We start from the raw sequence: 27,282 nt of genomic DNA, 5'->3' as shown, positions 1-27,282 counted from the left end.
CCGTCAAAGTGAATGTCATCATTTAGTTCTAAACTTGTGTCCAACAAGCTTTTTTGAATTTGCGGAGGTGTAACTGATACGCTGTAGAAAAAGACTGTTGTTCGTTTGAAGCGCTTTTACTGATCGGTGTCGCTGGTTGTTCATTGGACCTTCTTACATTCCTTTCAACACGTCAAGAACATGGAGAAGTGTAGCGTCGGCAGCCTATCAGAAGAGGGGGGTGTGGCTTATGTAGGTCGTGGCTTTCAAGTTCATTATTTTTTAGAAGAAACATTTGGATTCACATACATGTGAAAGTCTTGTGTGAAGATCAGTTTGGAGTCATTATTTCATGTAAATTAACCATGCTGGAGACATTAAAAGGCCACAAAAAAAAAATGTGCAGTTTTGTCACCCAACAAAATGCCACAGATGTCTCAAGAATTTGCATACTGACTGCAGCAATGCGAAACAGAGCTGTTGTCAGAGAATTTAATGTTAATTTCTCTTCCATAAGACGCTTCCAGCGTTGTTTTTAGAGAATTTGGCAGGACGTTCCAACCGGCCTCACAACCGCAGACCGACCACGTGTAACCACGCCAGCCCGGGACCTCCACATCCGGCTTCCTCACCTGCGGGGACGTCTGAGACCAGCCACTCAGCTCATGAAACTGTGGGTTTTGCACAACCGAAGATTTTCTGCACAAACGTTCAGAAACCGTCTCAGCGAAGCTCATGTAGCCAAATGTGGACAGCTTCACAATGTCTTAACCAGGGTTCTAAGTATCACTATGAAAAGTATTAGTACAGATTCAGAGCAGGCGGTGGACAGGTGAACGTGTGTATTGTGAATACAACAGGGTCTTAACCTGTCTGCAGTTCGGCGTCGTAACCGACATCAGTGGGCAGATGGTCTCCGTGACGTGATCCTGAGGCCCATTGTCGTGCCATTCATTCGCCGCCATTACCTCATGGTTCGGCATGATAATGCACGGGGCCCCCATGTCGCAAGGATCTGGACACAATTCCTGGAAGCTGAAAATGTTCTTCTATGGCCTACATACTCACCAGACATGTCACCCATTGACAATTTTTGGGATGCTCTGGATCAAAGTGTTTTCGACAGCGTGTTTCAGTTATATCCAGCAACTTGGCCATTGAAGAGGAGTGGGACAACACTCCACAGGGCACAATCAACAGCCGCGTCAAGGAGATGTCACTGAAAGGATTTGACATGGGTCCCCAGAACCTCATAATGTTCTACTGCGGCACCATCGAGAGCATCCTGACCAGTTGCTTCACCGCCTGGTATGGCAACTGCTCGGCATCTGACCGCAAGGCGCTACAGAGGGGAGTACGTACGGCCCAGTACATCACTGGGGCCAAGCTTCCTGACATCCAGGACCTCTACACCAGGCGGTGTCAGAGGAAAACCCTAAAAATGGACAAAGACTCCAGCCACCCGAGTCATGCTCTCTCTGCTACCGCACAGCAAGCCATAAGACTGCTGAACAATTAATCAAATGAAAACCTGGACTATTTACATTGACAGCCCCCCCCCCCCCCTCCCGTTTGTTTTTACACTGCTGCTACTCACTGTTTATTATCTATGCATAGCCACTTTACAAATTACTAACCTGTACCCCCGCACATTGACTCGGTACCAGTACCCCCTGTATATAGCCTCCACATTGACTCGGTACCGTAACACCCTGTATATAGCCTCCACATTGACTCTGTACCGTAATACCCTGTATATAGCCTCCACATTGACTCTGTACCCCCTGTATATAGCCTCCACATTGACTCGGTACCGTAACACCCTGTATATAGTCTCCACATTGACTCTGTACCGTAATACCCTGTATATAGCCTCCACATTGACTCGGTACCAGTACCCCCTGTATATAGCCTCCACATTGACTCGGTACCCTAACACCCTGTATATAGCCTCCACATTGACTCTGTACCCCCTGTATATAGCCTCCACATTGACACGGTACCGTAACACCCTGTATATAGTCTCCACATTGACTCGGTACCGTAACACCCTGTATATAGCCTCCACATTGACTCTGTACCGGAACCCCCTGTATATAGCCTCCACATTGACCCGGTACCGTAACACCCTGTATATAGTCTCCACATTGACTCTGTACCGTAATACCCTGTATATAGCCTCCACATTGACTCAGTACCAGTACCCCCTGTATATAGCCTCCACATTGACTCTGTACCGTAATACCCTGTATATAGCCTCCACATTGACTCTGTACCGTAATACCCTGTATATATCCTCCACATTGACTCTGTACCGTAATACCCTGTATATAGCCTCCACATCGACTCTGTACCGTAATACCCTGTATATAGCCTCCACATCGACTCTGTACCGTAATACCCTGTATATATCCTCCACATTGACTCTGTATCGTAACACCCTGTATTTAGCCTCCACATCGACTCTGTACCGTAATACCCTGTATATAGCCTCCACATTGACTCTGTACCGTAACACCCTGTATATAGTCTCCACATTGACTCTGTACCGTAACACCCTGTATATAGCCTCCACATTGACTCTGTACCGTAATACCCTGTATATAGCCTCCACATTGATTCTGTACCGTAATTCCCTGTATATAGCCTCCACATTGACTCTGTACCGTAATACCCTGTATATAGCCTCCACATTGATTCTGTACCGTAATACCCTGTATATAGCCTCCACATTGACTCAGTACCGTAACACCCTGTATATAGCCTCCACATTGACTCTGTACCGTAATACCCTGTATATAGCCTCCACATTGATTCTGTACCGTAATACCCTGTATATAGCCTCCACATTGACTCTGTACCGTAATACCCTGTATATAGCCTCCACATTGACTCTGTACCGTAATACCCTGTATATAGCCTCCACATTGACTCTGTACCGTAATACCCTGTATATATCCTCGTTATTGTTATGTAATTTTCTTGTTGCTTTTTGATCCAACTGTAAATATAGGTTCGATAATAATCAAATAAAACAGTTGGCATTCAATCTTTATATTTGGTTTCAACAGATGTTATATTTCGCCCTTGAGAGATCGTAACTCATTAACTTTTCTTTTTTAGGTTGATCCATGTTTTACAGTGCAGAGCTGGTTCTATCACGTGTGTGTGTGTGTGTGTGTGTGTGTGTGTGTGTGTGTGTGTGTGTGTGTGTGTGTGTGTGTGTGTGTGTGTGTGTGTGTGTGTGTGTGTGTGTGTGTGTTTCCTACTCATTAGTGAAAGATAATAATCCAGCTACGGTGTTCTCTGATTATAATTGACTATGCAAATGTCAGAATGTGTGTGTTTCTCAAATCAGGTTAGCTGGGAAGCGTCACAGTACTGCTACTTTCAGGCAGAGATGTTCAATCGGGCTCACGATGTACCACAGATCACATTCTAGAATGGATTATTTCCTTCTTTTTAACAGAATTACAGAAACTGTAATGAGCTGTTAGATAGGGGCCATTTATCTGTAATGAGCTGTTAGATAGTAGCCATTTATCTGTGATGAGCTGTTAGATAGGGGCCATTTATCTCTAATGAGCTGTTAGATAGGAGCCATGTATCTGTAATGAGCTGTTAGATATGGGCCATTTATCCCGGATGAGCTGTTAGATAGGAGCCATTTCTCTGTGATGAGCTGTTAGATAGGGGCCATTTATCTATAATGAGCTGTTAGATAGGGGCCATTTATCTGTGATGAGCTGTTAGATAGGGGCCATTTATCTGTGATTAGCTGTTAGATAGGAGCCATGTATCTGTGATGAGCTGTTAGATAGGGGCCATTTATCTGTGATGAGCTGTTAGATAGGGGCCATTTATCTGTGATGATATGTTAGATAGGGGCCATTTATCTTGTGATGAGCTGTTAGATAGGGGCCATTTATCTGTGATGAGCTGTTAGATAGGGGCCATTTATCTGTGAGTAGCTGTTAGATAGGAGCCATTTATCTGTGATGAGCTGTTAGATATGGGCCATTTATCTGTGATGAGCTGTTAGATAAGGAGCCATTTATCTGTGATGAGCTGTTAGATAAGGAGCCATTTATCTGTGATTAGCTGTTAGATAGGAGCCATTTATCTTGTGATGAGCTGTTAGATATGGGCCATTTATCTAACTTATCGTGCTGTATTGTAATTACAAATTGAATTACAGTAATAGGAAGTGGGTGGGGTTTAACCACGTTATTACTACAGGATAATGGATTTGAGAGATGACTTGGACTTGGAATAGCGCTACTGTTATGTGTGTGTGTCCTCTTTTTGCTTGAGGGAGATAACTTGGAGAAGACTATGAATTACACTATAAATACAAAATTATGTGGACAGCCATTCTTATAAGTGGATTTGGCTATTTCAGCCACACCCGTTGCTGACAGGTGTATAAAATCGAACACACAGCCGTATTGGGTAAAATGTCAGAGGAGACAAGGTTGTATATTGGTTCAGATATTTGGGTAAAATGTCAGAGAAGACAAGGGAAAAGGTAGACAAGTTTTTCATAGATTTAATTTCCCTCCCCTAAGGTTCCACAGGAGGAGTTTTTCACAGGATGAGGCATGTTGGCGATGTGCAGGGGCAAAAGGAACGCTCCTACATGCACTGTGGGAATGCCCGGTTGTGCACCCCCTATGGGACAAAGCCTTACAGTGCATGGTGAGACAGTAGGTCTCTGCCGAGTGTGTCTGCTGAGTGATAAGGCTGAAATAAGAGGGATTAAACAAAAACGTATGAAATCATGTTAGCAAAGAGCCTGGAAAAATATTATAGAGACAAAAAGAAATTGTCTAAACAAATCAAATGTATTTATATAGCCCTTCGTACATCAGCTGATATCTCAAAGTGCTGTACAGAAACCCAGCCTAAAACCCCAAACAGCAAGCAATGCAGGTGTAGAAGCACGGTGGCTAGGAAAAAACTCCCTAGAAAGGCCGAAACCTAGGAAGAAACCTAGAGAGGAACCAGGCTATAGGGAAAACTCCCTAGAAAGGCCAAAACCTAGGAAGAAACCTAGAGAGGAACCAGGCTATAGGGAAAACTCCCTAGAAAGGCCAAAACCTAGGAAGAAACCTAGAGAGGAACCAGGCTATAGGGAAAACTCCCTAGAAAGGCCAAAACCTAGGAAGAAACCTAGAGAGGAACCAGGCTATAGGGAAAACTCCCTAGAAAGGCCAAAACCTAGGAAGAAACCTAGAGAGGAACCAGGCTATAGGGAAAACTCCCTAGAAAGGCCAAAACCTAGGAAGAAACCTAGAGAGGAACCAGGCTTTAGGGAAAACTCCCTAGAAAGGCCAAAACCTAGGAAGAAACCTAGAGAGGAACCAGGCTATAGGGAAAACTCCCTAGAAAGGCCAAAACCTAGGAAGAAACCTAGAGAGGAACCAGGCTATAGGGAAAACTCCCTAGAAAGGCCAAAACCTAGGAAGAAACCTAGAGAGGAACCAGGCTATAGGGAAAACTCCCTAGAAAGGCCAAAACCTAGGAAGAAACCTAGAGAGGAACCAGGCTATAGGGAAAACTCCCTAGAAAGGCCAAAACCTAGGAAGAAACCTAGAGAGGAACCAGGCTATAGGGAAAACTCCCTAGAAAGGCCAAAACCTAGGAAGAAACCTAGAAACCTAATTTATACCCATAAAGAAAATATGTATCTCGCCCTCCCCCTCTCTCCTGATTGGTTCTAACCTTTTCTCCCCTCTCCTGATTGGTTCTAACCTTTTCCCCCGACTCTACAGGTGCTGAATCTGATCCAATCCTACGTGACTCTGCGTGTTCCACTGCACGTGTCATACGTGTTCCACTCCCCAGGGGGTGCGGGGGGCTGGCAGCATTTTGACCTGCAGTCGGAGCTCCGCCTCACCTTTGTGTACGACACTGCCACACTGTGGAAGGACGGCATCGGGAGCCCACCGCAGGCTGAGTTACAGGGTGAGAAGAAACAGAGAGTGTGTGGGAGAGGGGGATCTGTGTGAGAGTGGGGGAGGAGGGAGTGCGGGAGGAAGAGAGGGAGGGAGTGAGTGGGTGTGAGAGGGAGTGAGCGGGTGAGGGAGGTAGGGGATTGGGGAAAGGAGGCAGGGAGTGAGTGGTGGAAGGAGGGAGGGAGGGAGGGAGTGAAGGAGTGGGGGAGTGAGGGAGTGGGTGGGGGAGGGAGGAGGTGAGGGAGGGAGGGAGGGAGGGAGGGAGGGAGGGAGGGAGGGAGGGAGGGAGGGAGGGAGGGAGGGAGGGAGGGAGGGAGGGAGGGAGGGAGGGAGGGAGGGAGAAAAACGACTGAATATTGATAACAAATCTAAACGTGTGTCATTCTGCATTCTGCAGGTGTCCTGTACCCCACCAGTATGCGTATCAACGAGCAGGGTCGTCTGGTGGTCAACTTCAAAACCAAGGCTCGCTTCAGAGGTCTGTTTGTCGAGGCCCACTCGGAAGGCAGGATCAAGAGCACAGGTGACACACACATACACACACACATACGACATACAATATATCCATGTCCATGAAATTGTATCAGTCAGTCTATATCATAATTTGTATCAGTCTATATAATAATATGTATCAGTCAGTCTATATAATAATATGTATCAGTCAGTCTATATCACAATATGTATCAGTCAGTCTATATAATAATATGTATCAGTCAGTCTATATAATAATATGTATCAGTCTATATAACAATATGTATCAGTCAGTCTATATAATAATATGTATCAGTCAGTCTATATAATAACATGTATCAGTCAGTCTATATAATAACATGTATCAGTCAGTCTATATAATAATATGTATCAGTCAGTCTATATAACAATATGTATCAGTCAGTCTATATAACAATATGTATCAGTCAGTCTATATAACAATATGTATCAGTCAGTCTATATAACAATATGTATCAGTCAGTCTATATAATAATATGTATCAGTCAGTCTATATAATAATATGTATCAGTCAGTCTATATAATAATATGTATCAGTCAGTCTATATAATAATATGTATCAGTCTATATAACAATATGTATCAGTCTATATAATAATATGTATCAGTCAGTCTATATAATAATATGTATCAGTCTATATAACAATATGTATCAGTCAGTCTATATAATAATATGTATCAGTCAGTCTATATAATAACATGTATCAGTCAGTCTATATAATAATATGTATCAGTCAGTCTATATAATAATATGTATCAGTCAGTCTATATAATAATATGTATCAGTCTATATAACAATATGTATCAGTCTATATAATAATATGTATCAGTCAGTCTATATAATAATATGTATCAGTCTATATAATAATATGTATCAGTCAGTCTATATAATAATATGTATCAGTCAGTCTATATAATAATATGTATCAGTCAGTCTATATAACAATATGTATCAGTCAGTCTATATAACAATATGTATCAGTCTATATCATAATATGTATCAGTCTATATAATAATATGTATCAGTCAGTCTATATAATAATATGTATCAGTCAGTCTATATAATAATATGTATCAGTCTAAATAATAATATGTGTCAGTCATTCTATAGTCCCCACTACTTTCCTTTTTCCTTTTCTCTTTCCTCTCCTTCCCTACCCAGCATCCTCTCTGTCATCCATGGTGATGTATGAAGACAACCCTGGCCTGACCTTTAACCTCAGCCTGGTGAGGAGTGAACCCACCTACAACCAGCCTGTCCAGCAGTGGATATTCACATCAGACTTTGCTGTGAGTATATACCCCAAACCCTAACCCCTAACCCCTAACCTCTAACCCCTAACCCTAGCCCAAGGCTGTGAGTAAATACCCCTAACCCTAACCCCTAACCTCTAACCCCAAACCCTAACTCCTAACCTCTAACCTCTAACCCCTAACCTCTAACCTCTAACCCCAAACCCTAACCCCTAACCTCTAACCCCAAACCCTAACCCTACCAGCCTGTAGGCCTAACCTCTAACCCCTAACCCTACCAGCCTGTAGCCCTAACCCCTAACCCCTAACCCTACCAGCCAGTAACCCCTAACCCTACCAGCCAGTAGCCCTAACCCCTAAGCTCTAACCCTACCAGCTAGTAGCCCTAACCCCTAATCCTACCAGCCTGTAGCCCTAACCCCTAACCCTACCAGCCTGTAGCCATAACCCCTAACACTACATTGATAGTAAATGTATCAATGATGATATTTAAGGATGATATTTAATGTCCCAATATATAAATAATGGTAGTAAATGTGTCAGTGATGATAGTAAATGTCCCAATGTATCAATGATGATATTTAATGTCCCAATGTATCAATGATGGTAGTAAATGTATCAATGATTATAGTAAATGTCCCAATGTATCAATGATGATAGTTAAAACCCCCCTACTTTTTTCAATTTCCTCCTGAAGACATACCCAAATCTAACTGCCTGTAGCTCAGGCTCAGAACCAAGGATGTGGATATTCTTGGTTTCATTTGAAAGAAAACACTCTGAAGTTTGTGTAAATGTGAATTGAATGTAGGAGAATTTAACACAATAGATCTGGTTTAGATAATACAATGAAAGAAGCATACGTTCTTTCATTTGTATTGTTGTATCATCATCTTTAAAATGAACAAGACAAAACAAATATTCAGATAGGATGATGGGGACAATTTCAGTGACAAACATAAGAGGGCAACAGTACTTGTGCAGAATGATAACTTCCAAAATGAGTGTGCTACATGACATTTATCATGAAGTCACCCAGGTGTCCCACACAAGTAGCCCAAATGTACCCAAGTGGCCAAATTGGTGAAGTTATACATTTTGAATGGAATAACTATATACAAAATATCAAAATGGTATTCTAACACCCCCCCCCCCAAAAAAAAAAAACATGAAAAATATATATACATTTACAAAATAACACTTTCAATATTTGGAAGACCCTCAGTCCTCTACACAATATTGTCAAATCAAATCAAATCAAATGTTATTTGTCACATACACATGGTTAGCAGATGTTAATGCGAGTGTAGCGAAATGCTTGTGCTTCTAGTTCCGACAATGCAGTAATAACCAACAAGTAATCTAACTAACAATTCCAAAACTACTGTCTTATACACAGTGTAAGGGGATAAAGAATATGTACATAAGGATATATGAATGAGTGATGGTACAGAGCAGCATAGGCAGGATACTGGATGAACCAGCTTCAGTGGGGGATGGACACCTTGGCACTTGGGGCTCCCATTCGGAGTCAGTGTCACTGTGAAAGAAAATGTTCAGTTAGAATAGTTTCACAAATGAGCCTTGTATCAACAGGTATAATAAACAGATATATATAGAGTACAGGGAACATAAGGTTTAATATATTATTATAGACCTGCTAGATCTACTGCCTCATTTATATTATGAAAGACCAGCTAGATCTACTGTCTATTTTATATTATGACATTTCAGCTAGATCTACTGTCTCTATTATATTATGACAGACCAGCTAGATCTACTGTCTTTATTATATTACAACAGACCAGCTGTATCTACTGTCTTCATTTCACTTTGGCCATTGTTGTGGGCCTGCCCTCCCCTCAACAGCCTCAAATAGGCTATTTCATGTGGGGGTGGGTTGGGGCGGCAGACACACGCACCTCACATTTCATGACATTACATTTTTATATATTGCTACTAAAATTTTTAAAAATCACAAATAATATTTAATATTATTAATTTCAAACAACGGCATTAGCATGAGAAGAACTTACCAGTCCAAAACGATGTCCTCTCCGTTCAAAAAATATTCCTCCATTTGGGAATCGCTAAATGAATCGTCCTTCAACAATCTCTGTCTCACTTTACCGATCAATTTCTTCTAAAATTGTGTGTACATCTGTATATCTAGACTTAGATTTAGCTTTCCCTGACTTAGTCGCCATTCTGATTGATATATAAACAGCTGAAGATGCGCTTTACCAAAACAACGCTGTGCTTAACATGCGTTGCTCCTTCCGGTATGAAACTTCAATGGCGAATGACCCTCTTTACGCCGGAGTTTACTACATGGGTTGGTCTTCCAACACATAAACATTACATATTGCCTTTTACCTCAGCTCATTGGCTATCTACCCAGCTATAAGATCAGTGGTCATTGGGTTAAAATACAGTCAATCAACGAAACAGCGGTCATATCATTGGTGCACAATGATGTCATTACTTGTTGTCTTCAAATCAGTTTCTTTCAGTCAATACGTCCCGCGAAATGACCCATCAGGTTTGGTTGTGTTACAAACAAACCAGTTGATTGCAATGAAACCAAACATGACTGGAAAAGTCACGTTTCGTGTGTGTATTTACATCAAATGTGTCGTCGAAAATGGAATGAGACGGAATTCACGACACAAGCGGTTCACAAAATGTTTCGTGTTAGGCTATAAAAATGGATTTTTATCAAACAAAAGACCATTCATTGTGTAACAATGAGCATTGGGATTGCAAACAGAGGAAGATCGCCAAAGGTAAACAATTTATTTTATTGCAGTTTGTGATTTTGTTAGGCCTGTGCTGGTTGAAATAGTTGTTTGTTATGGGGCTTTGTTCTCAGATAATCACGTCGTATTCTTTCACAGTAAATCCTTTTTTAAATCTGACAACGCAGTTGGATTAGCAAGATTCTAGGCTTTCAAAACATGTGAGACACTTGTATTTTCATTCATGTTTAATATGACTATTTATGTAGCGATCACCGAATGTTGTCGAATTTCATCCCGCTAACTAACGGGTTCGGTGCGCAGAGAGGTTAATGTCCCAATATATCAATGATGATAATGTCCCAATATATCAATGATGATAGTAAATGTCCCAATATATCAATGATGATATTGTCCCAATATATCAATGATGATAGTTAATGTCCCAATTTTTCAATGATGATAGTAAATGTCCCAATTTTTCAATTATGATAGTTAATGTCCCAATATATCAATGATGATAGTAAATGTCCCAATATATCAATGATGATAGTTAATGTCCCAATTTTTCAATTATGATAGTTAATGTCCCAATATATCAATGATGATATGTAATGTCCCAATATATCAATGATGATAGAAATGTCCCAATATATCAATGATGATAGTAAATGTATCAATGATGTTAGTTAATGGCCCAGTATATCAATGATGATACTTAATGTCCCAATGTATCAGTGATGATAGTTAATGTATCAATGGTGATAGTTAATGTCCCAATGTATCAGTGATGATAGTTAATGTCCCAATGTACCAATGATGGTAATAAATGTACCAATGATGAAAATTAATGTCCCAATATACCAATGATAATACTTACTGCTAGTGCTGAGAGTATGGTGGTGTCAGTGAGCAAACAAGTCCTGACAATTACCCCCAAAATATTTTCTTTCTAATGAACAGAAAATAGTTTCACTCTCCCTCATCTCCCCTCTCCCTCTCCCCTCCTCTCTCCCTCTCCCCTCCTCTCTCCCTCCATCTCCCCTCTTTCTCTCTTCTCCTCTCTCTCCTCTCCTCTCTCTCTCTCCTCTCTCCCTCCCCCCCCTCTCTCTCTCTCTCTCTCTCTCTCTCTCTCTCTCTCTCTCCTCTCCTCTCCTCTCCTCTCCTCTCCTCTCCCTCCCTCCTTCCCTCCCTCCCTCCCTCCCTCCCTCCCTCCCTCCCTCCCTCCCTCCCTGCCTCTCCCATCATTCTCGCCATGTCTCTCCCTCTGTCCCTCCCTCTCTCTCCCTCTCTCTCCCTCTGTCCCTCCCTCCCTCTCCCTCTCCCTCTCCCTCTCCCTCTCCCTCTCCCTCTCCCTCTCCCTCCCTCTCTCCATCCCTCTCTCCCTTTCTCCCTGTCTCCTCTCTCCATCTGTCCCTCCCTCTCTCTCCCTCTCTCCTTCTGTCCCTCCCTCTCTCTCCCTCTCCCTTCCTCTCTCCCTCCCTCTCTCCCTTCCTCCCTGCCTCCTCTGTCCCTCTGTCCCTCCCTCTGTCCCTCCCTCTCTCTCACTCTCTCCCTCTATCTCCCTATCTCTCCCTCTCCCTCCCTCTCTCCCTCCCTCTCTCCCTTCCTCCCTGCCTCCTCTCTCTCCCTCTCCCTCCCTCTCTTTCCCTCTGTCCCTCCCTCGCTCTCCCTCTCCCTCCCTCTCTCCCTCTCTCTCTCCCTTCCTCCCTGCCTCCTCTCTCCCTCGTCTCTCCTCTCCTAGGTGCGTGACTATTCTGGTCCATACAGAGTGAATCTGATTCCCTGTACTACAGGCCAGAACATGGAGTACACCGTCCCCCCTGTCTGTAACCCCGGAGAGCCTGTCCCCTTCCACCTGGACATACGCTTCCAACAGGTAGTTATTGATTTGGAACCATTGATTATCAATAGGTCATACAGTTTTGTGATTGTGAATCACAATACTGTGATAGCAGTATATATAACCCTCCCTCCCTCTCTACCTCCGTCCCCCTCCCTACCCCCACCCTCTCTCCCTCCCCCTTTCTCCCTCCACCTCCCTACCTCCTCTCTCTCTCTCTACCCCCTCCCCCTCTCTCTCTTCCTCCAATCCCTCCCCTTCTCTCTCCCCCCCTCCCCTTCCCTCTCTCCCTCCCCCTCCCTTCCCCTCTCTCCTCTCTCCCTCCCCCTCCCTCCCCCTCTCTCCTCTCGCCCTCCCCCTCTCTCACTTCTCCTAATCTCCTCTCTCCCTCCCCCTCTCTCCCTCCCCCCTCTCTCCTCTCTCCTCTCTCCTTCCCCCCTCTCATTCTTTCCCTCCCTCCCTCCCCCCTCCCTCCCTCCCTCCCACCAGGTCAGTGAACCAGTATCAGTGGAGTTCAGTCTCAACACTCAGATATTCCTGCTGTCCAAGAGGAACCTGTGGCTGTCTGACGGATCCATGGGCTTCGGACAGGAGAGTGACGTGGCCTTCTCAGAGGGTAGGTTACAGCAGACAGCATCCCCTATAGGCGAGGAGGGATATGACACCCGAACAGGAGGAACAGTCAACCAACTCATTCACACCTATACAGATGTCGGTCTTGATCACTCTTTTTGTAACTGATCATTTTCCTGATGCATCAGGATATTCAAATGAGCCTCGTCAGTGGCTATACGTGCAGGGACAGTTGAGTTATTGGGGTCAGGGCTCGCTATCTCAGATAATGTTGTCCCTCACCCACCCAAACGTTATAGACCTAGGTTATTTCATTCCAACATTGAAATTGACACAAAAGGTGTCTGAAATGCAGCCGTACACATCAACAACCGTTGTTTTAATAACACAAGACAGATATTGGTCTCCACTAGTCTACGACATGCAAGTGTTTTATAGAGCTTTTAAAAACTCATTAAGGACAGCCCACTTTTTTCAATTTTCGCCTAAAATGACGTACCCAAATCTAACTGCCTGTAGCTCAGGCCATGAAGCAAGGATATGCATATTCTTGGTTCCCTTTGAAAGGAAACACATTGAAGTTTGTGGAAATGTGAATTGAATGTAGGAGAATATAAGACAATAGATCTGGTAGAAGAAAATACAAAGGAAACATTTTTTTTTTCCTACCACCACCTTTGAAATGCAACAGAAAGGTCCCAGTTCACTCTGGTTGTAATTCCGTTTGTGTCCACAAGATGGCAGCAGTGTATGTGCAAAGTTTTCAGATGGATAACTTGAAGTATGAGGGAACTATGAGACTTTTAGTGTGAAGTCACCCAAATACATTTGGGCAAATTGTGAAGGAGACATTTACATTCATACGACATTTTTCTGCAAGAATATCGTCAAATCTGTATAGTTGGACTTTGATTTAGCTTTTCCAGTATTAGTAGCCATACTATAAGTTTAACATTTGCAAAACAACTGAATATTCTTATAATTTTTATCCAAAAGGAAAAGGCATGCTGTCGCATGTTAGTAGCTACATTTTACAACAGATACAGGGTTTCCGGATACTCCCGTAAAGCCCAGCTCATTGGCTATCTAACTAGCTTTCTTTGACCCCGATTGGTGCTTATTTGACAAAGATACAGTCGATCAAATGAAGACCGGCCGCGTTGTTGGCGTGCCATGAAAGCATCGCTCACTGACCAAATTTGGTGTCTTGTAGGATATACTACACCCCTAATGATATAGTAAAGTCTTGGTACATTCTAGGATCTCTGAGGAATACATACGAATGTGATTTGACTGGTTTAAACAAAGTTTAGGGTTAGATTTTCACAGATTCCTTTCTTTGCAAATTGAACGAGTGGAAATACAAAATCGATTGTGCTATGTGGACCTTTTTAGGATATGAAAAAGGATTTTATCAAACAAAACGACACTTCATGTTATCTCTGGGACCCTTTGAATGATAAATCAGAGCAGGATTTCAGAATGTAAGAACACATTTCACCTTCAGAGGTGAATTTATCAAACCTATCGCTGTGAAAACAGTTTTCTGTTGTTAGGAGCTCTCCTCAAACAATAGCATGGAATTTTTTTGCAGTAATAGCTACCGTAAATTGGGACAGTGCAGTTATATTAACAGGAATTTAAGCTTTCAGCCAATATGACACTTATATGTACCGACAATTGTTTTTTCTCTAAAATCTGCGATCGTGACACAAGATCTACAACTGTCTCGTTAATAACACAAGATACATATTGGTCTCCACTAGGCTACGACCTACACGTGTCTAGTGTATGTAGAGACTGGACACTTCAGTTTGCATACCGCCCCAACATGTCCACAGACGATGCAATTGCCATCACACTGCACACAGCCTTATCCCATCTGAACAAGAGGAATACCTATGTAAGAATGCTGTTCATTGACTACAGCTCAGCATTCAACAACATAGTACCGTCCAAGCTCATCATCAACCTGGAGGTCCTGGGTCTCAACCCCGCCCTGTGCAACTGGGTCCTGGACTCACTGACGGGCCACCCCCAGGTGGTGAAGGTAGGAAACAACACCTCCACTTCGCTGACCCTCAACCCTGGGGCCCGACAAAGGTGCGTGCTCAGCCCCCTCCTGTACTCCCTGTTCACCCATGACTGCGTGGCCAAGCACGCCTCCAACTCAATCATCAAGTTTGCAGACGACACAACAGTAGTGGGCTTGATTACCAACAACGATTGACAGCCTACAGGGAGGAGGTGAGGGCACTCGGAGTGTGGTGTCAGGAAAATAACCTCCCCCTCAACATCAACAAAACAAAGTAGATAATCGTGGACTTCAGGAAACAGCAGAGGCTTCCACATCAAAGGGACAGCAGTGGAGATGGTGGAAGATTTTGAGTTCCTCGGCGTCACATCGCAGACAAACTGAAATGGTCCACCCACACAGACAGTGTGGTGAAGAAGGCGCAACAGCATCTCTTCAACATCAGGAGGCTGAAGAAATTTGGCTTGTCACCCAAAAACCCTGACATACTTTTACAGATGCACAATCGAGAGCATCTTGTCGGGCTGTATCACAGCCTGGTACGGTAACTGCACCGCCCACAACCGTAAGGCTCTCCAGAGGGTAGTGCATCACTGGGGGAAAACTTCCTGCCCTCCAGGACACCTACAACACCCGATGTCACAGGAAGGCCAAAAGGACCATCAAAGACAACAACCACCCGAGCCACTGCCTGTTCACACTGCTACCATACAGAAGGCAAGGTCAGTACAGGCTCATCAAAGCTGGGACCCAGAGACTGAAAAACAGCTTCAATCTCAAAGCCATCAGACTGCTAAACAGCAATCACTAACTCAGAGAGGCTGCTGTCTACATTGAGACCCAATCACTGGACACTTTAGTAAATGGATCGCTAGTCACTTTAAAATTTCTTCGGGATCGGTGTCTCTTCCATGGGATGGTTGAGCTAACGTAGGCTAATTCGATTATACCGTCTATTGCACCTTGTCTATGCTGCTCGGCCATCTCATCCATATATTTATATGTACATATTCTCATTCACCCCTTTTAGATGTGTGTATTAGGTAGTTGTTGGGGAATTGTTAGATTACTTGTTGGTTATTACTGCACTGTCGGAACTAGAAGCACAAGCATTTCGCTACACTCGCATTTAACATCTGCTAACCATGTGTATGTGACCAATACATTTTGATTTGATTTAGTTTATCCTAAGGTTACAAATGAACTGTCAAAATGTAGTTAATTTGTTTCCTGGGGTCATCTAGAGGTTAGCGCTGTTGATAACATATAGGCCTACCGTGTCAGAGTGTTGATTCTTGCCCACACCCTTCTGCCACAAAGCACTTAATCCCCCAATTGACTTGATGTAGTTACACATTTCAAGTCTGGACAGTTCAGGGTTATTTTACCCCCTGATCTTCATAAGAAATGACCAGTCAGTTTTGGAGAACATGAATAGTAATCGAATAAAATAATTTGGTTGCAAGCAGGACTAAGTCAGAGGGAAAGAGGCGAAGCAAGAGGTCTCACTCTCGCCAAAATAAATTCTGAATAAACCCAATGTGTTTCCATTAGCTTAATATGCAGACCTGAACTTGTCGCCTGCCTTCCTGCCTTTGGGATGACCCCCATTGTTAGGACGGAAACATGAGCATCTCATCATCATATACAAATATCTGACTAAGGGTAACACCGGCATCTTTTAGGGAGCAGTAATGATGTAACCAGTAATGGTTAACATTGAGATCATATTGATGGTTGGAGATCATCTATTGCCATCGATGGTTGCAATAGGCCTCTTGTTGTTTGTTTATATTCCAATTGTCATGCTTGCTCCCGCTCTTCCTCTCTGGCGCTCGAGGGTTCCAGGCTGCCCTTCGTTACGCACACCTGTCACCATCATTACTCACACCTGTCGCCATCATTACGCACACCTGTCACCATTCGTTACTCACACCTGTCGCCATCATTATGCACACCTGTTACCATCATTACTCACACCTGTTACCATCATTACTCACACCTGTTACCACCTGATACCGTCATTACTCACACCTGTCACCATCATTACGCACATCAGCGCTCATTGGACTCAACTGGACTCCTTCACGTTTTGATTGCCTTCCCTACATCTGTCTGTTTCCTCTGTTTCATCCCTGTATCAGCATAATGGTTGTTTCCAATTCCCCCTGTCCAGACGCTGTCTGTATTCTGTTCCTGTCTGTTTCTCCTGTCCAGACGCTGTCTGTATTCTGTTCCTGTCTGTTTCCTCTGTCCAGACGCTGTCTGTATTCTGTTCCTGTCTGTTTCTCCTGTCCAGACGCTGTCTGTATTCTGTTCCTGTCCGTTTCTCCTGTCCAGACGCTGTCTGTATTCTGTTCCTGTCTGTTTCCTCTGTCTAGACGCTGTCTGTATTCTGTTCCTGTCTGTTTCTCCTGTCCAGACGCTCTCTGTATTCTGTTCCTGTCCAGACGCTGTCTGAATTCTGTTCCTGTCTGTTTCTCCTGTCCAGACGCTGTCTGTATTCTGTTCCTGTCTGTTTCTCCTGTCCAGACGCTGTCTGTATTCTGTTCCTGTCTGTTTCTCCTGTCCAGACGCTGTCTGTATTCTGTTCCTGTCTGTTTCCCCTGTCCAGACGCTGTCTGTATTCTGTTCCTGTCTGTTTCTCCTGTCCAGACGCTGTCTGTATTCTGTTCCTGTCTGTTTCTCCTGTCCAGACGCTGTCTGTATTCTGTTCCTGTCTGTTTCCCCTGTCCAGACGCTGTCTGTATTCTGTTCCTGTCTGTTTCCCCTGTCCAGACGCTGTCTGTATTCTGTTCCTGTCTGTTTCTCCTGTCCAGACGCTGTCTGTATTCTGTTCCTGTCTGTTTCTCCTGTCCAGACGCTGTCTGTATTCTGTCCCTGTCTGTTTCTCCCGTCCAGACGCTGTCTGTATTCTGTTCCTGTCTGTTTCCTCTGTCCAGACGCTGTCTGTATTCTGTTCCTGTCTGTTTCCCCTGTCCAGACGCTCTCTGTATTCTGTTCCTGTCTGTTTCCCCTGTCCAGACGCTGTCTGTATTCTGTTCCTGTCTGTTTCTCCTGTCCAGACGCTGTCTGAATTCTGTTCCTGTCTGTTTCTCCTGTCCAGACGCTGTCTGTATTCTGTTCCTGTCTGTTTCTCCTGTCCAGACGCTGTCTGTATTCTGTTCCTGTCTGTTTCTCCTGTCCAGACGCTGTCTGTATTCTGTTCCTGTCTGTTTCCCCTGTCCAGACGCTGTCTGTATTCTGTTCCTGTCTGTTTCTCCTGTCCAGACGCTGTCTGTATTCTGTTCCCGTCTGTTTCCCCTGTTCAGACGCTCTCTGTATTCTGTTCCTGTCTGTTTCTCCTGTCCAGACGCTGTCTGTATTCTGTTCCTGTCTGTTTCTCCTGTCCAGACGCTGTCTGTATTCTGTTCCTGTCTGTTTCTCCTGCCCAGACGCTGTCTGTATTCTGTTCCTGTCTGTTTCCCCTGTCCAGACGCTCTCTGTATTCTGTTCCTGTCTGTTTCTCCTGTCCAGACGCTGTCTGTATTCTGTTCCTGTCTGTTTCTCCTGTCCAGACGCTGTCTGTATTCTGTTCCTGTCTGTTTCCCCTGTCCAGACGCTGTCTGTATTCTGTTCCTGTCTGTTTCCCCTGTCCAGACGCTGTCTGTATTCTGTTCCTGTCTGTTTCTCCTGTCCAGACGCTGTCTGTATTCTGTTCCTGTCTGTTTCTCCTGTCCAGACGCTGTCTGTATTCTGTCCCTGTCTGTTTCTCCCGTCCAGACGCTGTCTGTATTCTGTTCCTGTCTGTTTCCTCTGTCCAGACGCTGTCTGTATTCTGTTCCTGTCTGTTTCCCCTGTCCAGACGCTCTCTGTATTCTGTTCCTGTCTGTTTCCCCTGTCCAGACGCTGTCTGTATTCTGTTCCTGTCTGTTTCTCCTGTCCAGACGCTGTCTGAATTCTGTTCCTGTCTGTTTCTCCTGTCCAGACGCTGTCTGTATTCTGTTCCTGTCTGTTTCTCCTGTCCAGACGCTGTCTGTATTCTGTTCCTGTCTGTTTCTCCTGTCCAGACGCTGTCTGTATTCTGTTCCTGTCTGTTTCCCCTGTCCAGACGCTGTCTGTATTCTGTTCCTGTCTGTTTCTCCTGTCCAGACGCTGTCTGTATTCTGTTCCCGTCTGTTTCCCCTGTTCAGACGCTCTCTGTATTCTGTTCCTGTCTGTTTCTCCTGTCCAGACGCTGTCTGTATTCTGTTCCTGTCTGTTTCTCCTGTCCAGACGCTGTCTGTATTCTGTTCCTGTCTGTTTCTCCTGTCCAGACGCTCTCTGTATTCTGTTCCTGTCTGTTTCTCCTGTCCAGACGCTGTCTGTATTCTGTTCCTGTCTGTTTCCCCTGTCCAGACGCTGTCTGTATTCTGTTCCTGTCTGTTTCCTTTGTCCAGACGCTGTCTGTATTCTGTTCCTGTCTGTTTCTCCTGTCCAGACGCTGTCTGTATTCTGTTCCTGTCTGCTTCTCCTGTCCAGACGCTGTCTGTATTCTGTTCCTGTCTGTTTCCCCTGTCCAGACGCTGTCTGTATTCTGTTCCTGTCTGTTTCCTCTGTCCAGACGCTGTCTGTATTCTGTTCCTGTCTGTTTCTCCTGTCCAGACGCTGTCTGTATTCTGTTCCTGTCTGTTTCTCCTGTCCAGACGCTGTCTATATTCTGTTCCTGTCTGTTTCCCCTGTCCAGACGCTGTCTGTATTCTGTTCCTGTCTGTTTCTCCTGCCCAGACGCTGTCTGTATTCTGTTCCTGTCTGTTTCTCCTGTCCAGACGCTGTCTGTATTCTGTTCCTGTCTGTTTCTCCTGTCCAGACGCTGTCTGTATTCTGTTCCTGTCTGTTTCCCCTGTCCAGACACTGTCTGTATTCTGTTCCTGTCTGTTTCTCCTGTCCAGACGCTGTCTGTATTCCTGTCCATGGTTATTAAGTGTGCACTCCCTGTACCTGCTTCTCGTCTCCAGAGTCGATCCTTACACCAATAGGCAACATTCTGTAGACTAACCATTAGTTACATAGTTCAGCTTTAATTACTAGTCACAAATTTAGTTGGGTAATTTTTACACCTTATAATAAATTGTGACAGCAAACAAAAAGAGGAACAACTTAGTGCAATTCATTTCATTTCATTTTCATTTGACAGACATTTTTTTTTAAAGCCTGCCAGCACCATTTTGCAGATTTCCTCCAGCACAGGTGGTCTTCAATGAAGACTGACATCGAACAAAGTTCGTAGACTTTACAGTTTAAATTACGGCCAATCAGAGGTGACTTAATATCTATCAATATGCTCCTTTTCATAAAAAGATGAAATGGTACTCGAGACAATGGAATAATTTGACAATTTCAATAGCATTAAATGAAAATGTATCTCCCAACATCATTTCAAGTACCTGTGATGGTAAAAAGATTTATACCAAGCTCCGTATAGCATGTTACTTTACGGCTACTGCGTTACAATTTAGGCGCTTATCGGTGCCAAAGTCTGCCATGTTCCACCCTATTTATGAGTATGGGTAAAGGGCTACACGGAACATGATTGTTATTGATTATAATCACTACTGAAACAGACCGTTGCTTCTCTATTCTCTCTGCCTACGTACCTCCCTCCCCTCACCTCCCCTCCCCTCCCCTCCCCTCCCCTCCATCTCCCTCCCCTCCACCTCCCCTCCACCTCCACTCCCCCTCCCCTCCCCTCCCCTCTCCTCTCCACCTCCCTCCCCTCTCCTCTCCTCTCCTCTCCTCTCCACCTCCCTCCCCTCCTCCTCCCTCCTCTCCTCTCCTCTCCTCTCCTCTCCTCTCCTCTCCTCTCCTCTCCTCTCCTCTCCTCTCCTCTCCTCTCCTTCTCCAGGTGATACTATCTACGGTCTTGTGATGGTGGACCCTGTTCAGAACCTGGGGCACTCTTTTTTCTGCAACATAGAGAAGGTGTACCTGTGCACCGGCGTGGATGGATACGTACCCAAGTACAACCCCACTAACTTTGAGTTTGGATGTCTGGCTGAATCTCCCTCTCTGCTCTACCACTTCAAGATCTTAGTGAGTATAGCAGCCTGTAGTCAGTCAGACTCTCCCTCTCTGCTCTACCTACTGAAGACCTGTACACAACTTCAAATTACATCCTAATAAACACATAGAAACAACTTAAAATCACATCCTAATAAACAACTAGAAACAACTTAAAACCACATCCTAATAAACAACTAGAAACAACTTAAAATCACATCCTAATTAACAACTTAAAATCACATCCTAATAAACAACTTAAATAACATCCTTATAAACACCTAGAAATAACTTAAAATTCCATCCTAATAAACACACTAGACACAACTTAAAATCAAGCTATTTATCACATTAGTACAATGTCTAAATCTCCTAATGTAAAATATGCATGTTTTTTCCTTTAATAAATCATGAGGAAGACTACAAAATGAATTTAATGTAGCAACGACAAGCGTGTTGAATTATGAATGTAATGTAGTGATGTCGAGCGTGTTGAATTATGAATGTAAGCATCAGAGAGTCCTGTAGAACAGAAAGGACCCGAGATGGGTCCTTTCTGAGGTGAACTTATGCTGAGTTCACCTCAGAAAAAAATAGATATAACCCAAAGATGACATTACATCAAGAACTCTCTTCTACCTCTCAATGTTGCTGTCGAGTGCTATCACTGCATTTCACTACAGTCAATCTTTATTTTATCATTCTGTCTGTGTATTCTCTTTGGTGATAATCAATACTCTACTCTACTCCTCGTGTCCCCCCCCCCCCCCCCCCCTTCTCTCTCCCCTCCTCTTCCTCTCCGCTCCTCCTCCTCCTCCCCCTACAGGACAAGGCCCAGCCCGAGACTCAGGCCCGTGGGTTTGGTGATGTGGATTTTAATGCAATGTTGGCTGTAGACGACCCCTCAGCTCTCTCTCTGGTCAGACAGCCTGGGACAGATGGATTCAGACTGGACTCTACGGCCATGTTCCAGGTACTGTGTTCTACTATAGTATACTGTGCTGTACTGTAGTATACTGTACTGTAGTGTACTATCCTGCACTGTGTTCTACTATAGTATACTGTGCTGTACTGTAGTATACTGTACTGTGCTCTACTATAGTATACTGTGGTGTACTGTAGTATACTGTACTGTGCTCTACTATAGTATACTGTGGTGTACTGTAGTATACTGCACTGTGTTCTACTATAGTATACTGTGCTGTACTGTAGTATACTGTACTGTGCTCTACTATAGTATACTGTGCTGTACTGTAGTATACTGTACTGTGCTCTACTATAGTATACTGTGGTGTACTGTAGTATACTGTACTGTGTTCCACTATAGTATACTGTGGTGTACTGTAGTATACTGTACTGTGTTCTACTATAGTATACTGTGGTGTACTGTAGTATACTGTACTGTGTTCTACTATAGTATACTGTGGTGTACTGTAGTATACTGTACTGTGTTCTACTATAGTATACTGTGGTGTACTGTAGTATACTGTACTGTAGTGTACTATCCTGCACTGTGTTCTACTATAGTATACTGTGGTGTACTGTAGTATACTGTACTGTGTTCCACTATAGTATACTGTGGTGTACTGTAGTATACTGTACTGTAGTGTACTATCCTGCACTGTGTTCTACTATAGTATACTGTGCTGTACTGTAGTATACTGTACTGTGCTCTACTATAGTATACTGTGGTGTACTGTAGTATACTGTACTGTGTTCCACTATAGTATACTGTGGTGTACTGTAGTATACTGTACTGTAGTGTACTATCCTGCACTGTGTTCTACTATAGTATACTGTACTGTGTTCTACTATAGTATACTGCACTGTGTTCTACTATAGTATACTGTACTGTACTGTGCTCTACTATAGTATAATGTGCTGTTCTGTACTGTTCTCTACTACAGTACACTGTACCGAGCTCTACTATACTGTACTGTGTTCTGCTATAGTATACTTTACTGTGCTCTACTATACTATACTGTACTGTGCTCTAATATAGTGTACTGTACTGTGCTCTACTATAGTATACTGTACTGTGTTCTGCTATAGTATACTTTACTGTGCTCTACTATACTATACTGTACTGTGCTCTAATATAGTGTACTGTGCTGTGTTCTGCTATAGTATACTGTACTGTGTTCTGCTATAGTATACTGTACTGGGTAGCCTAGTGGTTAGAGCGTTGGACTAGTAACCGGAAGGTTGCAAGTTCAAACCCCCGAGCTGACAAGGTACAAATCTGTCGTTCTGCCCCTGAATAAAGTATACTGTAGTATACTGTACTGTGCTCTACGATAGTATACTGTGCTCTACGATACTGTACTGTGTTCCTGAAACCAATCGAATCAAATCAAGTTTTATTGGTCACATGATGTTAATGCGAGTGTAGCAAAATGCTTGTGCTTCTAGTTCTGGTGCAGTAATATCTAACAAGTAATCTAACAATTCCCCAACAACTAAAGGGGTGAATGAGAATACACTTGAAGTCAGAAGTTTAAATACACTTAGGTTGGAGTCATTAAAACTCATTTTTTCAACCACTCCACAAATTTCTTGTTAACAAACTATAGTTTTGGCAAGTCAGTTAGGACGTCTACTTTGTGAATGACACAAGCCATTTTTCCAACAATTGTTTACAGACTAATTATTTCACTGTATCACAATTCCAGTGTGTCAGAAGTTTACATACACTAAGTTGACTGTGCCTTTAAACAGCTTGGAAAATTCCAGAAAATGATGTCATGGCTTTAGAAGCTTCTGATAGGCTAATTGACATAATTTGAGTCAATTGGAGGATGAATTTCAAGGCCTACCTTCGAACTCAGTGCCTCTTTGCTTGACATCATGGGAAAATCAAAAGAAATCAGCCAAGACCTCAGATTTAAAAAAAGTAGACATCCACAAGTCTGGTTCATCCTTGGGAGCAATTTCCAAACGCCTGAAGGTACCATGTTCATCTGTACAAACAATAGTACGCAAGCATAAACATCATGGGACCATGTGGCCGTCATACTGCTCAGGAAGGAGACCTAGAGATGAACGCACTTTGGTGTGAAAAGTGCAAATCAATCCCAGAACAACAGCAAAGGACCTTGTGAAGATGCTGGAGGAAACAGGTACAAAGTATCTGTATCCAACAGTAAAACGAGTCCTATATCGACATAGCCTGAATTTCCGCTCAGCAAGGAAGAAGACACTGCTCCAACACCGCCATATAAAAGCCAGACTATGGTTTGCAACTGCACATGGGGACAAAGACTGTACTTTTTAGAGAAATGTCCTCTGGTCTGGTGAAACAAAAATAGAACTGTTTGGCCATAATGACCATCATTATGTATGGAGGAAAAACGGGGGACGCTTGCAAGCCGAAGATCACCATTCCAACCGTGAAGCACGGGGGTGGCAGCATCATGTTGTGGGGGTGCTTTGCTGCAGGAGGGACTGGTGCACTTCACAAAATAGATGGAATCATGAGGAAGATATATTGAAGCAACATCTCAAGACATCAGTCAGGAAGTTAAAGCTTGGTTGCATATGGGTCTTCCAAATGGACAATGACCCCAAGCATACTTCCAAATTTGTGGCAAAATGGCTTAAAACAAAGTCAAGGTACTATGCTCATCACAAAGCCCTGACCTCAATCCCATAGAAAATTTGTGGGCAGAACTGAAAAAGCGTGTGCGAGCAAGGAGGCCTAAAAACCTGACTCAGTTACACCAGCTCTGTCAGGATGAATGGAAGGAAATGCTACCAAATACCATTGAGTGTATGTAAACGTCTGACCTACTGGGAATGTGATGAAAGAACTGAACTGAAGCTCTTCATTTATTCTGTGTACCAGACAGCTAGATATGTACAGTGGGGCAAAAAAGTATTTAGTCAGCCACCAATTGTGAAGTTCTCCCACTTAAAAAGATGAGAGAGGCCTGTAAATTTCATCATAGGTACACTTCAACTATCACAGACAAAATTAGGGAAAAAAAGTAGGATTTTTTATGAATTTATTTGCAAATATGGTGGAAAATAAGTATTTGGTCAATAACAAAAGTTTATCTAAATACTTTGTTATATACCCTTTGTTGGCAATGACAGAGGTAAAATGTTTTCTGTAAGTCTTCACAAGGTTTTCACACACTGTTGCTGGTATTTTGGCCCATTCCTCCATGCAGATCTCCTCTAGAGCAGTGATGTTTTGGGGCTGTTGCTGGGAAACACGGACTTTCAACTCCCTCCAAAGATGTTCTATGGGGTTGAGATCTGGAGACTGGCTAGGACACTCCAGGACTTGAAATGCTTCTTACGAAGCCACTCCTTCGTTGCCCGGGCGGTGTGTTTGGGATCATTGTCATGCTGAAAGATCCAGCCATGTTTCATCTTCAATGCCCTTGCTGATGGAAGGAGGTTTTCACTCAAAATCTCACGATATATGGCCCCATTCATTCTTTCCTTTACACGGATCACTCGTCCTGGTCCCTTTGCAGAAAAACAGCCCCAAAGCATGATGTTTTCATAGTAGGTATGGTGTTCTTTGGATGCAACTCAGCATTCTTTGTCCTCCAAACACGACGAGTTGAGTTTTTACCAAAAAGTTATATTTTGGTTTCATCTGACCATATGACATTCTCCCAATCTTCTTCTGGATCATCCAAATGCTCTCAAGCAAACTTCAGATGGGCCTGGACATGTACTGGCTTAAGCAGGGGGACACTGGCACTGCAGGATTTGAGTCCCTGGCGGTGTAGTGTGTTACTGATGGTAGGCTTTGTTACTTTGGTCCCAGCTCTCTGCAGGTCTTTCACTAGGTCCCCCTGTGTGGTTCTGGGATTTTTGCTCACCGTTCTTGTGATCATTTTGAACCCACGGGGTGAGATCTTGTGTGGAGCCCCAGATCGAGGGAGATTATCAGTGGTCTTGTATGTCTTCCATTTCATAATAATTGCTCCCACAGTTGATTTCTTCAAACCAAGCTGCTTACCTATTGCAGATTCAGTCTTCCCAGCATGGTGCAGGTCTACAATTTTGTTTCTGGTGTCCTTTGATAGCTCTTTGGTCTTGGCCATAGTGGAGTTTGGAGTGTTACTGTTTGAGGTTGTGGACAGGTGTCTTTTATACTGATAACAAGTTCAAACAGGTGCCATTAAAACAGATAATGAGTGGAGGACAGAGGAGCCTCTTAAAGAAGAAGTTACAGGTCTGTGAGAGCCAGAGATCTTGCTTGTTTGTAGGTGACCAAATACTTATTTTCCACCATAATTTACAAATAAATTCATTAAAAATCCTACAATGTGATTTTCTGGATTTTTTTTTTCTCATTTTGTCTGTCATAGTTGAAGTGTACCTAAGATGAAAATTACAGGCCTCTCTCATCTTTTTAAGTGGGAGAACTTACACAATTGGTGGCTGACTAAATAGTTTTTTTGCCCCTCTGTATGGTGTAGACCAGATAGTTACAGTATGTTGTGTACCAAGATAGATTTCTTCAAATACACAGAAAATTATCATTTATATAACAAATAATCAAAAACACATTAATTTGAACCCAGGTGTGCAGACAACACACTCTAATCTCTAACCTCTAACCTCTAACCTCCTGTCCCAGGTGGCTGCGGGTCGTGAGTGGTTCATCCACACCATCTACACCATCCGCCCCAAAGACAACGACAACCACGGCATTGGCAAGAGGAGCCTCGAGTACCACCACTCCCTGGTCGCCACGGGCAACGACCTCTCCATTACCCCCGGGGTCAAAGGTCAAGGTCACCGTGTGAGGTGGTCAGCCAGTGGATTGGTCGGAGCGGCGGTCCCCGACGTGGCCGATGACATTGGAGCAGACAACAACCGCGGCACCAACATCATGCACATCGCCCTGGACCGTACCAAGAGGAGGGCAGCGGGGCGGGTGGAGCTGTACGCCGACCGTCTGGAACCAAGGGAGCTGAGCAGGGGGGAGGGGGACGAGGGGTTGCCGACGGTGGTGGGGGGGTTGGTGGGAATGCTGCTTACCTTCCTCCTCATCATCATCCTCGTCCTGGTGGTCCGGTACAGACAGAAGGAGGAGAGGAAAGAGAGGGTGTGGGGGTCGGCGAGCACGGAAGGGATGATGGTGGCGAGGATGGACGACTGCAGCAACAGCTCAGAGGTCTAAGAGAGATGGACGGATTGAAAAAAGAAATGGACAGAGTATTAAGGAGTATTTGGGCTTTTGTAATGTGGTTTTTTCCCCCCCATGATTTTTCTACACTGTTACTGGAGTATTTTTTTAAAAGCTCCATCTCGTGGATGTAAGTCAAGTGATTGAAAAGCTTCATCCTTGTATATTTAAACTCTCCCATTTAAAACACCTAGCTATAAAATAAAAGCTGTGCTGCAATCA

General features: G+C 43.7%; 2 protein-coding genes across 2 annotated transcripts in view; both read left to right on the top strand.

Annotated features, from left to right (window-relative positions):
* Positions 1-906, top strand: part of LOC110510271 (FRAS1-related extracellular matrix protein 2) — a 40,461-nt gene extending 39,555 nt beyond the window's left edge. Inside the window, exon 13 of the mRNA XM_090226229.1 lies at positions 859-906. Within this exon, the coding sequence (XP_090082355.1) occupies positions 859-906 (48 nt within the window). The remainder of the gene's footprint in view (positions 1-858) is intronic.
* A 3,577-nt stretch (positions 907-4,483) lies between these two features.
* LOC149970325 (FRAS1-related extracellular matrix protein 2-like) lies at positions 4,484-27,282 on the top strand. The gene is made up of 9 exons (XM_090226228.1): positions 4,484-4,507; positions 5,754-5,946; positions 6,334-6,459; positions 7,608-7,735; positions 12,182-12,316; positions 12,770-12,896; positions 20,752-20,939; positions 21,733-21,879; positions 26,509-27,282. Exons 1-9 carry the CDS (start codon positions 4,484-4,486, stop codon positions 27,052-27,054), a joined length of 1,614 nt encoding a protein of 537 aa, XP_090082354.1. The 3' UTR covers positions 27,055-27,282.

Source organism: Oncorhynchus mykiss, chromosome 29 (assembly GCF_057628025.1).
Source record: "Oncorhynchus mykiss isolate SJ-2025 chromosome 29, ASM5762802v1, whole genome shotgun sequence".
Taxonomy (NCBI): Eukaryota; Metazoa; Chordata; class Actinopteri; order Salmoniformes; family Salmonidae; genus Oncorhynchus; species Oncorhynchus mykiss.
Note: the sequence above shows the minus strand (reverse complement) of the source record. Positions and strands in the feature narration are given on the sequence as shown.